We start from the raw sequence: 15,120 nt of genomic DNA, 5'->3' as shown, positions 1-15,120 counted from the left end.
TATTTCATCCTTGTAATTTCGTAATTTTTCACCTTAGTCCACTTTGGCAGCTAACTTTATTCTTTTTTCTTAGTCTCATGTAAACACATTCTCATTTAAAAATATCGAAATAAGTTTCGTCTCAAGTGAAAAAGTAATATTGTTGATGAAATAAAACTACAAGTACAAAAATGCAAGAACAAAGTTACATACACAAAAATGAAATTCCAAGCAAGCCTAATAAGGTCTATGACCGACACATGAAGCAATGTTGTCATCAAACCCACCGCAAGTGAGGTGAAATCGGTGACCCATGAAGTAATAGTGAAAACCCGATCTCTAACAATTTAATTGCATATAATAGTGAATAAGAGAATAACCAAAAACGACTAAGCACGATGCATCAAACTCCTTCAAATGTGAGGTCTAACCATATTTAAAGAAAATGAAATTTTTTACAATAAGGTTTATGATAATGATTGATTGATGAATTGACGAATAAAAAGTAATGTAAAACTCATGTGTAAGCATGACTCAAACAAGTACTTATGCATAGGGGTAAACCTACGTATGGGCATGAACTTGCAATTAATTGAAAAAGAACCTTATATAATTAATCTGACATTAACATTATAATCTAGTTATGTCCCTCTGATGATAAGTTTAAGATGTCAAGTTTTGATATTAAATTATAGTTGATGCGGTGCATTTCTAAATATATTTGTTGACAAGGGACAAGAAAACCGCAGGCACGAGGGGCAATATTGTCAAGATGCTATTATCAAGAACCGAACGGGGACAGTCCAGTAACTTCACGCGTAGCAGAAGCAGCTAGAGCTAGGACTAGGCCCCCTCTATATATTTCTTCTGGAGGTTAGGTATTTGTCGACAGGCCTCACTCTCTCGTCTCGTCTCCTCACTTTTCTGTGGCTCTCTGCGTCTCTCAGGTGAGCTCTCTAGGGTTTCATCACCCTTGTTTTCTCAATTAGAAACCTAATTTTTTTGCCATTTACCGCATCATAAATTACATGGTTGCGGTAGAAAATTCGGAGTTTTTTTTAATTTTATTTTTCGTTAAATTTTTTGTTGATATAATTGAATTCATTAGTTGGAAAGTTCGAAGAGAAATAAAGTTATATATGTTTTCAATTTAGTTCGATGATGTGGTTATTTTGTCTTGCGCATGCATTTGGGTTTAGGGTTTGTGGAAATTTAGCTAGGGTTTAAGGATTCGGACCTCGATTTGGTTATTGATTAGGGATTAGGATTGTTTTTGCATTTTCTGATCTGGGTTTGCTTGTATTATATAGATGATAAGATTTAATGTAATTAGTACTGGACTTGGAACTTAAAAATATGTCTGCATGTTTAGATTCTTACATCTGTTAAGTGGATTTAGTTGTGGGTTTTGGGTAAAGCCGGGGCGGTTTCTATGGTCAATATGATCGTTTTTCTGACTCCGGAAATACTTATTTACAGTTAGAACATATCATATTTGTACATTGGGTGATTGAGTAATAGTTGAGTAGATTTTTTTTCCCGTTTTTTATCGTTGAATTTACTAATACGGCTGTGGTTGGCTCAGTGAGGTGCAATTAGTTCCTTGTATTAGTGGTTATGCTGGTTTGAGTTTTGTTTCTGGGAGACAAACAAATGACGAAGAAGAAGAACCCCTTTGTTTTCATGGATGTGTCCGTCGATGGTGATCCTTATGAAAGAATGGTTTTTGAGGTACTTTTCATGAACAAATATATTCAGTCAATATTTGTCGTTCAGTGTAAACTGTGATGAATGATGAGTTCTTGTTGCCTGTCTCAGCTCCTGCTATGTGACTATTCATGCATTTCCTAATGAGTTTGACATTTATAATTTCCTTGGTGATTGCCTTACAGCTTTTCTCTGATGTTGTTCCCAAGACCGCAGAAAATTTCCATGCTCTATGCACAGGTAAACTATATCATTTGGTTCAGAACTGATTTGTTATTCATATATACGGGATTCTGTAACGAACTTGTTTACATGAATTGCTCTATGGAATTGAACAATTCGTATAATCAATTTCTTGTATTGCTTCTGAGATTGCACTTTTTTCCCTTCTTTGGGGATGCTATAATATAATACCAGAGTAAGATCAGAAGGTTTGCTTTTCTCATGTATTTGTTGTTTTATTGAATACTCAGGAGAGCAGGGAATCAGTCCAAAAAGTGGAAAACCACTGCACTACAAAGGGTCCTTTTTCCATCGTATTATAAAAGGTTATATAGCACAGGTATGCCTCCTTATCTTACTTTTAGATTCGTCTTCCATAGGATTTTCTGGTTGAGCATGACTTAGCAGTGGTTTGTCTTGTAGTCAGTTACTCTTGTTTATGCTGTAGGATACAGGGCTGATGGTCACGACTGCTTTTCTTGTGATATAGTTTTAAGGTTGTACTTACTAAGTTGTATATCCTTGAAATTTACTAGCTTTGTCATGCCCACCCAGTTTTGCATACACATTTCCTTTATAACTTAAGGGATTAATGGATGTTGTCTGTTTTTCAGGGTGGTGATTTTGTCAAAAGAGATGGTAAGTATTATAATAATTTATTTCCTGCAGCTTTTGCATTTAATGTGTCACTCCAGCTTGCACATTAACCTTGGTCAAAATCATGTTGTACATTCTTGTCTGAATTCAATGTTCGTTAATAAAAAAATCATTTCTTTGGAGATGGACTGAGAAAAAAAGTGTTGATAAATGTTGGTTTAAGTAAAAAGGCACATAATTTCAAGAAATTTTATGAGAATTAAAGGGTTGATTTTGGGTATGCAATACTTATTTTCAAGCAGTGATGTTTATAGTAGTGTTTGAGTGTATGATTACCCAATGAGATGGCATAATGCAGCCTGTTTAAGATAAATGTTGTAATGATAAACGTAATTTCAATTAGGCTTCCACATAATGATATACTCATGGCTTTGAATATACAGAATTATATTTATGTTTATTGATTAGGAATTTTATGTTGGAAAATACAGATGCTGATTGGAGATCAAGTTCTAAATGTTTTGCTATGTTTGAACTTTGATTTTTAATTTTTGATTGTTAAGTTCTGGAAAATTAGAAGGGTCTTGCTTGAGCTAAAAACGAAGGGGCATAAAACTAGGCAAAGAGAGATTATTGGAATAGGCTGTAAACACAATCAATTACAAAAGGCCTCTTCACTGGGACAGGGATCAATCCCTGGTGAGCTGACCTAGAAGCATAAAGGGGATCTTAGCTGTACAGGCAGTAGTAGGCATTGTGATATATTTTTTTTTTGTTGAAATCGTTTATGGATAATCACACTGAAAACCACAATTTTAAATTCCGGTGGAAGAATTGATTTGCTTTAATATTAAAAAAAACTACCAATGATGACCCTATTTTTGTAATGCTGCTCCCTTAATGCTGTTTACTCTAGTGATACCAAGCATAGTGGAAGGTCCCTTTTAATGTGACTTGAGTCTGAGGTTTACTGGGGTTTCTTTGTTTGTTCTGTAGGCACAGCTGGTGAAAGCATTTATGGGGAGAAGTTTCCAGGTAATATACAGTATCTGCATCACTATCTCTCTGTCTCGCAATATTTCTATGAGCTCAATTATCAACTCATGTTTATGAATAAACTATGATTGTAGCCCCTGTTCACTCTTTGTCTCTACTTTTTAAGTTTGTGATCATGTCTCACTGTCACAAGCTTCCTTCAGTAGGAATTGCAATGATCATTGCTCAGGGAAGTGTAGTCTATGAACTGAGTAGAATTATCTTGAAATTGCTAAGTGTTCAATTAGTATGTGTGTTTTATGGTCTAGTTAAGTTAGTTTTTCAATGCTATTTAATTTGGGGACTTGTGAGTATTAATACTGTTAGTTAACTTTTCTTCAGATGAGTCACCTGTGCTAAAACACTCTGGACCTGGCCTTCTATCTATGCCTGTTGCTGTTCGTGACTCTTTAGGTTCTCATTTCAACATCACTTTTGCAGCTAATCGTAGTCTTGACAGGTATGATTTCATTCTCTTCTTTTTACTTCTCTTTTACTGTTGACCTGATTTTGTTTGCTTTTGTGTAAGTTTTCTTACTGTTTGCCATTTAGTAGTCAGTTTTATGAATTGGTGGTGACATGATTTCCTCAGACTGTTCAATATCTGATGAGACGACGTATATTCTTCAGTCTAATTACAGTTGTATATCATTGTACAGAAAGCATATAGTTTTTGGGAAGCTTGTACAAGGACATGAGGTCCTCAAAAAGATTGAAAATGCGGGCGATGAAGATGGGAAACCAACTGTATTAGTTAAAGTGATCAATTGTGGCGATTATAATGAAGGTAATAATAATGGATAAACTACTTAGTTGTATCTTACCTAATTTTCAGCAATATGAAAAACTATTGGTATCTAAGGGTTATTATTTTTATTTGATTGTTTGTATGTGCAGACATAAAGAGAGCAAGTAAAGTGAAAGTTGGGAAGGATGCTTCTTCAGAAGCTAATAGTCATGAAGTGAGGCGAAGGGGAAAACACAAAAAATCTTCAAAAGATAGAAGGAAGAGGAGGAGAAGGAGATATGATTCATCTGAATCAGACAGTTCCTCAGATTCTGAATCTGAATCATCCGAGTCAGATAGTGAGTCTGACTCGGACTTGTCCTCATCATCTTATGCTAGTTCTTCAAGTGATGACAGGCGTAAGAAAAGAAAGAGGTCTTCTAAAAGAGACAAGCAGAGACGTGGTAAAAGGCGGGATAAAAGGCGCGACAAAAAGCGAAGGCGTCGTGATAAGAAATCTAAGATCAGATCAAAAAGGTTATATGCTTAATATTTATTTGTAATTCAAAAGTTATTTTATAGTTTCACCCTTATTTTTCGGACTTTTTCACATGAAAATACTTTTTTACTTGAGTAGTGTTATGTATAGTACACTCACTAGTCCTTGTTGCTATGTCTCTGTGCTGTAAAGCCCCTTTAGTTGATAAAGTTCCCTCCTGATATGTTTTTATTTATAGGAAACCTTAGTTAGAAAATGGTATAGGTTTTATTATATGGCATCCGAACGGTTATAAGGACTTAAATTCGCACTTTGCTGATATTTTAAATTCTGTTCTCTAGGGCATCGGACGGTCTTACTGATTCTGAGAGTGAAAATAAAAGTGAAAGTAGCTGTGAAGATGATGGCCTGGATGCCCAAAGGAAGGATCAAAAGTCTAAGAAGGACATCTCTGAAAAATCTGGTACTTAACTAATTTTCTTGCTTTCATTTAGCATTCTTGAGTTGTGGTAAATCTGTTATGATAATTGTTGTATCTCACCTTCAAGATGATAGTAGTTATTTGCTCGCAAGATTTTACTTGTGGTAAATCTTTCTTGGTCAAGATTTTCCTTGTTTACCTTTTCTTTTGCAACTTTGGTTTTTATAGCTAGGGGGTGGGTGGGGGTGATATTTGTTTTGGAGAAATGAGCAAATATAGCTATTGGTGACTGGGTTTGCTATATGTAAGGATCCTGTGGTTCAGCATCTTATTAGTGAATGGGTCAAAGCTATCCTTGAATTGTGTTTATTTATCACATATGCAACCTGCATTTTTCAAGCTTCTTATATTTTTACTTTTGGTGGGTTGAACTTGAATATCTGTTTTGTTGGGACTTTGGATTGTTAATGTTGAACGCTGTGCTTAATGGAAAAATGAATTTGAGCTAAGATGATTCAGGACATTATTACAATGGGTCAATGCCCACAAGCAGAACTGAGACACTGTTTTTCACTGTCTTACTAATTGACTTGTGTTTCATTCTCATAGTCTTCTGTAATTTATGCAGTTGGAAACCAACCACTTCTTGCAGACGAAGGTGATGCTTCAATCTACTCTAAAAAGATGGAGGAAGCAGAAGTGCTTGTGAAAGATGGTGCATATCCTAAGGAGAATGGAGAGCAGCGGAGCAATGGACTTGCAGGTGCTAAATATGACAAAAGTGCAGATAGACAGCCTGACATAGTTGATGATCACCCAGGGAAATCTAGGTCTTCTTTCCATTCTTGTCACACCTCAGTTATTCTTTATGCTTACCGATTCTTCCAGATCTGGTATTTTATTAAAAGTTGATGAGCAGGAGCCGAAGCTTCAGCCCTAAGAGGGCCATGAGTAAGAGTATGAGTATCAGTCCCAGGAGGAGTCCGACCAAGAGCCCAAGTTTAAGTGGCAAACGGAGTGAGAGCAGGAGTTCGAGTGTTAGTAGAAGCCCTCCTCCCCCTCAGAGGAGCAGGAGCATCAGCAGGAGTCCTGTTAGAAGCGATAGCAGTAGAAGCCCAGTCAGAGGTTTCAACAGAAGTCCAATGAGGGGCTGGAAGGGTAGGAGTCCAGTGAAAGGCCGGTCTCAAAGAAGCATAAGCAGGAGTCCTGTAAGCAGGAGCCCACCATATAGCAGAAGCCCAGTAAAAGTTCCAAGAAGCATAAGCAGAAGTCCACCAAGAAAATCATTGCGCAAGTCAATTAGTAGAAGCCCTGTTAGAGCTTCAAGAAGCAGAAGCCCAGTCATAGTTTCTCGAAGGAGAGCAAGCAGAAGCCCTGTAAGGGTCTCCAGAAGCAGAAGCCCAGTTAGATCTTATCGAAGGAGTGCAAGCAGAAGCCCTGTAAGAGTTTCAAGAAGCAGAAGCCCTGTAAGAGTTTCAAGAAGCAGAAGCCCTGTAAGAGTTTCAAGAAGCAGAAGCCCAGTTAAATCTTCTCGAAGGAGTGCAAGCAGAAGCCCTGTAAGAGTTTCAAGAAGCAGAAGCCCAGTTAGATCTTCTCGAAGGAGTGCAAGTAGAAGTTCAGGTAGGGTTCCTTCTAGGAAAACTGCTAGCCGCAGTCCGTTGAGGGCCCCTAGCAGGAATAACCGTCGCAGCTATTCAAGGAGTCCTAGCCCAGTAGCGCGTAGGGTAAGGTCGCCTATGTCACCAGATCGGGGGAGGAGCTTGTCAAGAAGTGCTTCACCTGATGGCTCACCAAAGCGCATTAGAAGAGGGCGGGGTTTCAGTCAGCGGTACTCTTATGCACGGAGGTACAGAACCCCTTCTTTGTCTCCTGTGAGATCTTATCGTTATGGTGGCGGTCGAAGTGATCGTGACAGGTAATTTGCAAGTCTTTTGGAAAGTTCTTTTACCATCAGCTAGTGTAAGATGATATGATGATTTACTGGCAGCTTTGTTTTTGCATTGCAATTGCACATAACGTGCATGCCTAATTTGTGTTTCTAGATATTCAAGTTATAGAAGGTCCAGGTACTCTCCAAGGCGCTATAGAAGCCCACCAAGAAGAACACCTCCTAGGTATGCTGATCGCCCTCTTATAAGCTTCATCTATTGTGCATGACTAGTAATCAGGCTGCTTATGTTGAGTTGCATGTCGGTGGAGAGTCCGGTTTTCCAAAAAAGATGTGTATTTGAAATAAAACTTGGAGCCATATGATTGTGTTCCCGCCTTAGTCGTTATGTTTGTGGTTGGATCATATCACACATATCTGCAGATACAGAAGCAGAAGAAGCAGAAGTCCTGTATCACGTAGCCCCCGTTATCGCAGCCGAAACTATAGTCGGAGCCGTAGCCCTGTCCGAAGTCGTAGCCCCATCCAAAGCCGCAGTCGTTCTCCAGTGGAGGTGTCTAGATCACGTGTCTCTCCTCGGGTTGTGAGGGCAAGATCTCCATCCAGAAGCAGGAGCCCATCAAGATCAAGATCAAGATCAAGATCAAGGTCCTCTCTGGATTCGAAATCTCCAATTCGGACCGGAAAAAGCAGGTCTAGATCATCATCAGGAAGCCCAATAGGGAAGAAGGGGTTGGTTTCGTACGATGATGTTTCCCCTTAGCCGAGTTGAAGGGAGATGTTTTGTTCCACTTTTGGTGGATCAGACTAGCTTAGATTATAAATAATTGGATTGTTCAAGGATATGTATGTTGAGAAATAAGTATTGCTTGGGGTACTATGAGTTTTAGGCACGCAATCTCGTTGATGCGGTTTTATTGTATGCGGATTTTACCCATGAGGATTTGTGGATCTTGTGCTGCTAGATGGTCATATTTTTGTGCCTTTTCTTAATTTGAGTTTGAGTTCGTATGATTTGTTATACGTCGGAGTAAAAGGGCGTTACAAATGCATATAACAAATAATTTGGCCCCAAAAGGGTCCTTAAAAATTATATCTGAATATTTCTAAGGTGATATTGGATTGTAACACTCAAGATTGGATTGAAACGTTCAATATCTAAATATATAACTTAATATCTTCCATGGCTCTTAGTTTCAAACCAATATTTAAGTGATAACTAGCTCTAAAACTTCCTGTTAATTGTGTGAGGGTCAAATGGTGACGACCATCACGACAACAATTAAACACCAACTAAAGCAAATTGAAGGTAAAAGGAAAGAAAATAAGAATGATTTAAGCAAATTGAAGGTAAAAGGAAAGAGAATAAGAATGATTTCAAAACGATTGCAGCTTTGTATCTCATTTTTAAACCTTAAAAAAAAAAAAAAAAAAAAAAAAGCCAAATATAGAAAAAAGAAAGTTGATAAAATGATTCTTATATGGGAAATTTTCCTTTTTGTTTTGGTCCTATTCTTAATAGGATAACTAGTTTGATTTAACCAAACACTGTCCGACCTAAAACTTAGCACCCAACTGAAAAAATCTTTTAGCTCAGTGGTAAAATGGTAATTACAAGATTAACCCGATTCAAAAGGATAAAACTGACCCGATCCGACGAACCAAAAAGGTATAAAAGGCTGCAAAATCCTAAGTAATTCAGCTACTGAGTGACTCTCGCGCACAAAATTTGGCAATCGCTGCGTCCCGCACTCCGCAGAGGAGAAATAATCAAAAACACCAAACAAATTCTCACCGAGAGGCCGCTAAAATGTGGAGGCGCGTGGCATCTACTTCCTCGGCTCAGCTCCAAAACCTCGCCGCCTCAGCCTCACGCAGATACTCGTCTCTCAATCCCACCCGTCGGTTCGTAACCTCCTCGGCGCCTTCCCCTTCGTCGACGCCGTTGGCCAAATCCGCGCCTCCCTCTTCCCCCCACATTGCCTCCGCTTCCACCTCCGGTGCGTCTCCATTTTCTTCCTTATTTATACGTTGTTCTGATCTCGATTAGGTTGTTATTTTCTGTTTGGTTCCCTGGAAAATGTAGGCGCATTTATTTATTTTTCGGATTTTCAGAAATGAGAAAGCGGATTACCTGCTAATAATTGTGATTACATTATGCATCAAAAATTCAAAAATTCTCACATTGAAACCCTAATCCTCTGTGCGGTATCAAGAATTGGAGATTTTATATATAATGTGTTGATTTATATTCGTTTTGTGGTATATGAAGCTCTCAAGAAAAACCGTCAAGAAGTTCATCCGGCTGCTACCGGTCACGAGCTTGAGGAACTAGCTGCCGAGCTTGAGGTTGATAATTACGATTGTTGGTTTGCAATTTTATCGAAATGTTATGAAGATATGAGATTTTCTTAATTACGCGCTACTCTTAGTGGTTGATCTCATTACATGCAGGGAAGGGACGTTCTTGAAATCAATTATCCTGTTGGTCCCTTCGGTACCAAGGTAGTAGTTCCATTTGATCTCTTGGATTTCATTTTTGTTATAGTTAGTCGGTAAATAGGAAGGAACTTCAAGCATTTTTGACATGTTCTTGTTGCATCATTCACAAGTAGGCATCATAAATGTGATTCGCAACATGATTGGAAATTTAATGTTACCAGATTTTGTGCTTCACTGTTCTATGGCATGGGCTTGCCCGGCTTGCCAAGGGCATCTCGCTTAACAAAAAAAAAGGGACTAATCATCTTAATCTTCTTTTAACCGCCAAAGAGTGATGGACCGATGGTTGTCTTAGAAGTTGTGTAAACCAGTGCTCGTGGAAGTCTTTTAACTGTATTCCTAATCTTGAAAATTCCTAATAATTGCGGGAGATCCTGTCTTTTTAGTGAAAGAATAAAACTTTACTTGTCAATATCAAATCTCTTCGTGCACTCTACCTCTCATTTCCTTGCATAAATGTCAAATGAATGCAAAAGTGTGTAAAACTGTGCACAAAATCTTCCATTTAACTGGAAATATGTGGTGGTCTTCAATCAACATTCTCATGTAACTGATCCTACTATACTTTCGGTCTTGTAGGAAGCACCTGCAATTGTCAAGTCTGTCTATGACAAAAGAATAGTTGGATGCCCTGGTATTGAGGGAGGAGGTAAAGTTCTCCATTTAGTTACATAATATTTTTATCCCTGGTCAACTTAAGTCATTCCGAGGTTTCCTAACTGTAATTTCTGAATATGTCTGCAGAAGAGCACGATGTCGTGTGGTTTTGGCTGGAGAAAGGAAAGATATATGAATGCCCTGTCTGTACCCAAGTTTTTAAGGTGACTGGCTTGAGTCTTATTCTTTCCTTTTTATTCTTTTCTTCTATCCCTCCTCGTGTTGAAAGTCGTTTCTTTCTGTGTCTATTCACTACGGTATGGGTAGATTATTACGTTGTAGTCTCTGTTACATCTTTTGTAAATAGATGAACTTGTGCTTGAAATAATCGACTTCTCTAATCTGTTAACAGCTGGAAGTGGTTGGCAAAGGAGGTCCTCCAGACGGTCATCATTGATCCGCCCGACAAGTTTCTTGCACAAATAAAAATTTGATTTACGCGACGAGGAGGCAGTTTTTTATACTGTGTAGTTTCAATAATTCTTTTTTGGCTTGTTTACCGCAGTTCTTAAGAGATTGTGTCCGACGATGTTTCATTCGGTGATAATTTTGGTTTCATGGTCTATTCATTAGAACTGGATTCTTTTGAGTCACTAATATTTTTGAATTGTGTCCGAAGATCAAAATAATCGTGAATACATTGTTTTTCAAAGAAAAATCGATGGTTCATAATGCCTTTACATAATCGTCTCTTACTTTCCATTTATCCATTGAAAGATGTTACGTGTTGTTCGAAATCGTCAACAATTTAGAACAAAACTTATGTTACACTCCTTTTCTTCTTCTCTTTTTGTTTGGAAGTAGGAAGCGATTACCGCACACCACTTTTCACCCCTGGCACACCCTTGATTTTTTTGGACTCTAGAGTGAATAAATCAAAGAACAAATAAAGGGTAAAAGTAAACATGGGTGCGGAGAATGAGAAAATGTGCGTGCGGAAACCATTTCATTGTATTGACTATGGTTTTGAGGTCAAAGACGGTAACAAATGAGGGGTAAAGCGGATAAATTGTTGGATGTTAGTGTCTTTTGCGTTTGGAATATCCTCTAATACTGCTTGTTATGGGACCCCAAGACCAAAGATATTTGGAGGTTATTTCCAAGAATTCGATGAAACAAAGCATTGGAATCATCGAATTTTTTGTCTCAAGTCTCAACTTTGTGTGATCATTTTCTTGGTAAGTTTGTATACAAAGCTTCAACCCCGAAGACTGCTTAAGCATGCCTGCCCCTGCTCTGAAACCAGTACTCCCAACAATGTCAGCTCCTCGGGTTCGCGAGGCAATCAGGCAGTATCTCTCGGAGGCTCAGTCGGATTCTCACGAAGTGCAGCAGAAAGCTCTCCAGACTTTAGTTTCCATCACCAAGGTGAGTCCCCAAAACAGGAGCTTGGTTTCACAGACAGAAGGAGCCATCCCCGCCTTACTTGCCCTCTCGAAATCTTCCTCCGACAGCATTCAGGTTCTCTCGCTGTCTGTCCTCTTCAATCTGTCCCTGAATCCGGATCTGAAGCAATCTCTAGCGGATATTAAAACCCTTAAACATCTGAATTCGATAATTGCCTCTTTGACCTCCGCGGAGTCCGGCAAGGTAGCTTCCTCTCTGGTTTGCAGTTTGGCAATGCTTGACAAGAACAAGGCCAAGTTTGGTGTAGCAGGCACCATCCAGTTGCTAGTCAAGGTCATTTCCGGCCCTCGCAGCCCTGCCATCCATCACCTCCTCAGCTCTCTAGCTGAGCTTGTTCGGTTCCACGGGAACTGCACTTTGGCAGTGAGAGAAGGAGCTGTTCAAGCGCTCATCCAAGTGGTGGAGAGCAGTGACAGCGAGGATCTAGCCGGAACTTCTCTCCAGGGTCTTGGCCTTCTTGCGAGGTTTGATGAAGGACTGAATGCTTTGAGCAAAACCGACCAGATTGTGAGCTCAATGGTAGAAGTGTTAAAAGGGAGGTGCATGCTGAGTAAGGAAGGTGCGGCTGAAATCCTGCTGCTCCTGTTTGATGAAAGCGAGGGCTGCGTGAGAGACGCTTTGAGGCTGCCGGACTTCTCAACTTTGGTAGCTGATATTTCGGTCAGAGGATCACCGAGAGCCCGAGAGAAGGCGGCGTTGCTGATGAAGAAGATCATGGAGGATGACTTGGATTCTTATGTTGATGGAAACCCCATGTTTTCTCAGTGGTAACTGGTTGTAGAGAGCGCAGGCCCGCAGGCTTAGATGTAGCCAAGTTAGCTACAAGTGTAATTGCCCTTTTGCCTCCAAGTTCAAATCCCTCTCTTCGCAGTTAGATTAATTGAAATATCGAATCAAATATAACTAAATTGATAGGAGAGAGCTCTTGTTAGTTTGAAGTTATATGTTATTTGTTAAAACTTAAAACTTGTTTTGTATAGTTGTCAGTCATGACAGCCAACTTTATATGTGAAAGGGTTTTCGGTAAAAGTTGGATACTTTCAGTTATTTCAAAAACATTTCCAAATAAGCGTTTTTAGATAACTAAAAAGAGTTCATATAATACCGATAATTAAAACGGTTTGTTGTATCAAAATGGGGCTCTGTTCATGTTTGTTTACCCATGCATGTTAGTGAACCTTATAAAATGTTTGGCAGAGGGTACTAGTGGATGAATGATCTCTTGGAAAGTTTTTCGTGTGTTTGGGCGAGGGAGGTACTAGAAGTAGAACGAATGACCTCTAAGATTTTTTTATGTGGTTATTTAACATTACAAATTTACATTTTTAGTGATATTTCTCTCTATTTAAAAGTGACAAATCTCATTAATTGCAAGTTCAATACCAAATTATTAAAATTGTCTTGTTGTGCGTCTAAGCCAAATCTCCTACCATTTGATGTAACTATATCGTCGAAATAAAAAACCAACTACCATCCTACTATCATCTGGTGAGAGTAGATAGTTTTCCTTTAATAAAATAATGAGGCCTAAAAAATATTGCACGGGGCCTATGGAAATTCCATGGACCTGTCATAATATCCTATTATTATTATTATTATTATTAATTTTTTTTTTTTTTTTTTTTGCCAAAAAATATATTTTGCAGTCATATGTCCACGTTGGGCTCACCATGCCACGATTCTGCATTGTTGTTGTTCATGTGAGCGTCATGTCACGCGTTAATAGAGATTCTGATGAAAAATTTAATATAAATATGAAAATATCACACAATCTTTATTTTGGTATGAGATTAAGATGAAAAAAAGTTGTATGAAAGTTTGAAAACCAAAATTGTGACATCCCACATCGCCTAGGGGAGTGATCCTTATATGTATATTCTCATCTTTACCTAACACGAGGCCTTTTGGAAGCTCACTGGCTTCGGGTTCCATGGGAACTCCGAAGTTAAGCGAGTAGTGCGCGAGAGCACTCTCATGATGGGTGACCCACTGAGAAGTTCTCGTTTGAGTTCTCAGAAACAAAACCGTGAGGGTGTGCTTGGGGGCCCAAAGCAGACAATATCGTGCTATGATGGAGTCGGGCCCGGGAAGTGGCCCAGCCCGGGATAATCCTGGCCGTGGTGTGCCGACGAGGACGTCGGGCCCCTAAGGGGGGTCGATTGTGACATCCCATATCGCCCAAGGGAGTGATCCTTATATGTATATTCCCATCTTTACCTAGCACGAGGCCTTTTGGGAGCTCACTGGCTTCGGGTTCCATGGGAACTCCGAAGTTAAGCGAGTGGCGCACGAGAGCACTCCCATGATGGATGACCCACTGGAAAGTTCTCATATGAGTTCCTTGAAACAAAACCGTGAGGGTGTACTGGGGGCCCAAAACGGACAATATCATGTTACGGTAGAGTCGGACCCGAGAAATGGTCCCGCCCAGGCGGGGATGTGACAAAAATACTGCACGATACTAAAGTAAGAATTACTCTTGAAACTTTCCATCACGATTCAACTCATTCATGCTTGAAATTTGTACAACATTTTTATTTATTCCTTAAATCTATTGAGATCTATTGAGTTATTCAGTTTAAATTCAATCTTAGGTACCAAAAAAGTCATCTAATGTGTGTAGTTTTTCTTTTAGTTGTGCAAACATTGACTGGCCAGGTTGAATATATTCATAAGGCTTATTTACATATCTTTTTAATAAATCAGTTCTCGACAGAAACACTTCGAAAGAAAGCAACATGTCTTGAATCATCTTTTCATAGCTGAAATTATTTTATTCATCCGAAGCCACAACCCACACTGAATATAGTATATACAACACATTCTTCCGGTACGTTTTAAAAATTTGACTACAATACTTATATGTATTTAATATAAACATCATTTGACGGCCATATATAAATTATATAAATACATATATTTAATATAATTATTATTTAACCGTTGAATGATAATTGCATTAATACATGTAAGTATTTTCCTAAATCCAACGCAAAATAAAACAAAATTGTGCGTTTTTATCCAAAATGTTCGCCAAAGTAAAAAATTTATCTTAATATGGATTTTTGTCTATATTCAAGCCCTCAAATTTATTGTCGATATTTGTAACGCCTAGAATTATAAGCGGTGATTCCAATTTGAACCCCTCCCCTCCCATCCCATTCTCTCTCTCTCTTTTCTTTTTTCCTGGTTTTGGTAATTCCTATAACCTTTGGAATTCTAGAACTTAATATTGCTTGTCTTCTAGTCTTATTTTGTCCACAGAAAGGATATACACGATATAATAAAAATAGGATACACGTGTAGTAGTGAGTTTTATTTCTATTATAGAGATGATACAAATGTGATATGAAAATTATAGTAAGTGTAACATTACTCTTAACCAATGTTTAAATATTTTTTCACCTCTTTGTATGATGTTCTGTAGTCTATGACTGGGAGCGAGCTAAACGGCCGAGGCATCTATGAAGATACAGTTA

General features: G+C 38.6%; 3 protein-coding genes across 7 annotated transcripts; all 3 read left to right on the top strand.

The window, feature by feature from the left end:
• The first annotated feature begins 799 nt into the window (after positions 1–799).
• Positions 800–8,068, top strand: LOC137734869 (Cyclophilin-like peptidyl-prolyl cis-trans isomerase family protein). 5 transcript variants are annotated; one of them, XM_068474183.2, is made up of 14 exons: positions 800–926; positions 1,565–1,710; positions 1,872–1,926; positions 2,160–2,248; positions 2,523–2,547; positions 3,502–3,540; positions 3,883–4,000; positions 4,200–4,327; positions 4,438–4,804; positions 5,108–5,229; positions 5,816–6,017; positions 6,107–7,102; positions 7,230–7,301; positions 7,499–8,068. In XM_068474183.2, exons 2-14 carry the CDS (start codon positions 1,633–1,635, stop codon positions 7,836–7,838), a joined length of 2,631 nt encoding a protein of 876 aa, XP_068330284.2. In that variant the 5' UTR covers positions 800–926; positions 1,565–1,632; the 3' UTR covers positions 7,839–8,068. The 5 variants fall into 5 exon arrangements, with proteins under 5 accessions (XP_068330284.2, XP_068330292.2, XP_088542642.1 ...); XM_068474191.2 differs by having other exon boundaries at positions 804–926; positions 1,579–1,710; XM_088686516.1 differs by having other exon boundaries at positions 806–926; positions 1,592–1,710.
• A 690-nt stretch (positions 8,069–8,758) lies between these two features.
• Positions 8,759–10,892, top strand: LOC137715096 (cytochrome c oxidase subunit 5b-2, mitochondrial). The gene is made up of 6 exons (XM_068454322.2): positions 8,759–9,075; positions 9,348–9,424; positions 9,530–9,580; positions 10,157–10,226; positions 10,322–10,398; positions 10,587–10,892. Exons 1-6 carry the CDS (start codon positions 8,886–8,888, stop codon positions 10,629–10,631), a joined length of 510 nt encoding a protein of 169 aa, XP_068310423.2. The 5' UTR covers positions 8,759–8,885; the 3' UTR covers positions 10,632–10,892.
• Positions 10,893–11,326: 434 nt separating this feature from the next.
• On the top strand, positions 11,327–12,558 carry LOC137733704 (uncharacterized). Its single transcript, XM_068472899.2, has one exon. It carries the CDS (start codon positions 11,456–11,458, stop codon positions 12,410–12,412), a length of 957 nt encoding a protein of 318 aa, XP_068329000.2. The 5' UTR covers positions 11,327–11,455; the 3' UTR covers positions 12,413–12,558.
• The last annotated feature ends 2,562 nt before the right edge of the window (positions 12,559–15,120 follow it).

Source organism: Pyrus communis, chromosome 15, assembly GCF_041283825.1.
Source record: "Pyrus communis isolate YQ-2024b chromosome 15, ASM4128382v1, whole genome shotgun sequence".
Classification (NCBI taxonomy): Eukaryota; Viridiplantae; Streptophyta; class Magnoliopsida; order Rosales; family Rosaceae; genus Pyrus; species Pyrus communis.
This window is presented reverse-complemented; position numbering and strand designations above follow the sequence as displayed.

Coding starts and splice junctions, on each gene's coding strand:
- LOC137734869 (XM_068474183.2), top strand. CDS start 1,633: ATGACGAAGAAGAAGAACCCCTTTGTTTTCATGGATGTGTCCGTCGAT. Junction 4,805..5,107: donor TCTAAGATCAGATCAAAAAG/GTTATATGCTTA, acceptor TCTGTTCTCTAG/GGCATCGGACGGTCTTACTG. Junction 7,103..7,229: donor GGTCGAAGTGATCGTGACAG/GTAATTTGCAAG, acceptor TTGTGTTTCTAG/ATATTCAAGTTATAGAAGGT.
- LOC137715096 (XM_068454322.2), top strand. CDS start 8,886: ATGTGGAGGCGCGTGGCATCTACTTCCTCGGCTCAGCTCCAAAACCTC. Junction 9,425..9,529: donor AACTAGCTGCCGAGCTTGAG/GTTGATAATTAC, acceptor CATTACATGCAG/GGAAGGGACGTTCTTGAAAT. Junction 10,227..10,321: donor CCCTGGTATTGAGGGAGGAG/GTAAAGTTCTCC, acceptor ATATGTCTGCAG/AAGAGCACGATGTCGTGTGG.
- LOC137733704 (XM_068472899.2), top strand. CDS start 11,456: ATGCCTGCCCCTGCTCTGAAACCAGTACTCCCAACAATGTCAGCTCCT.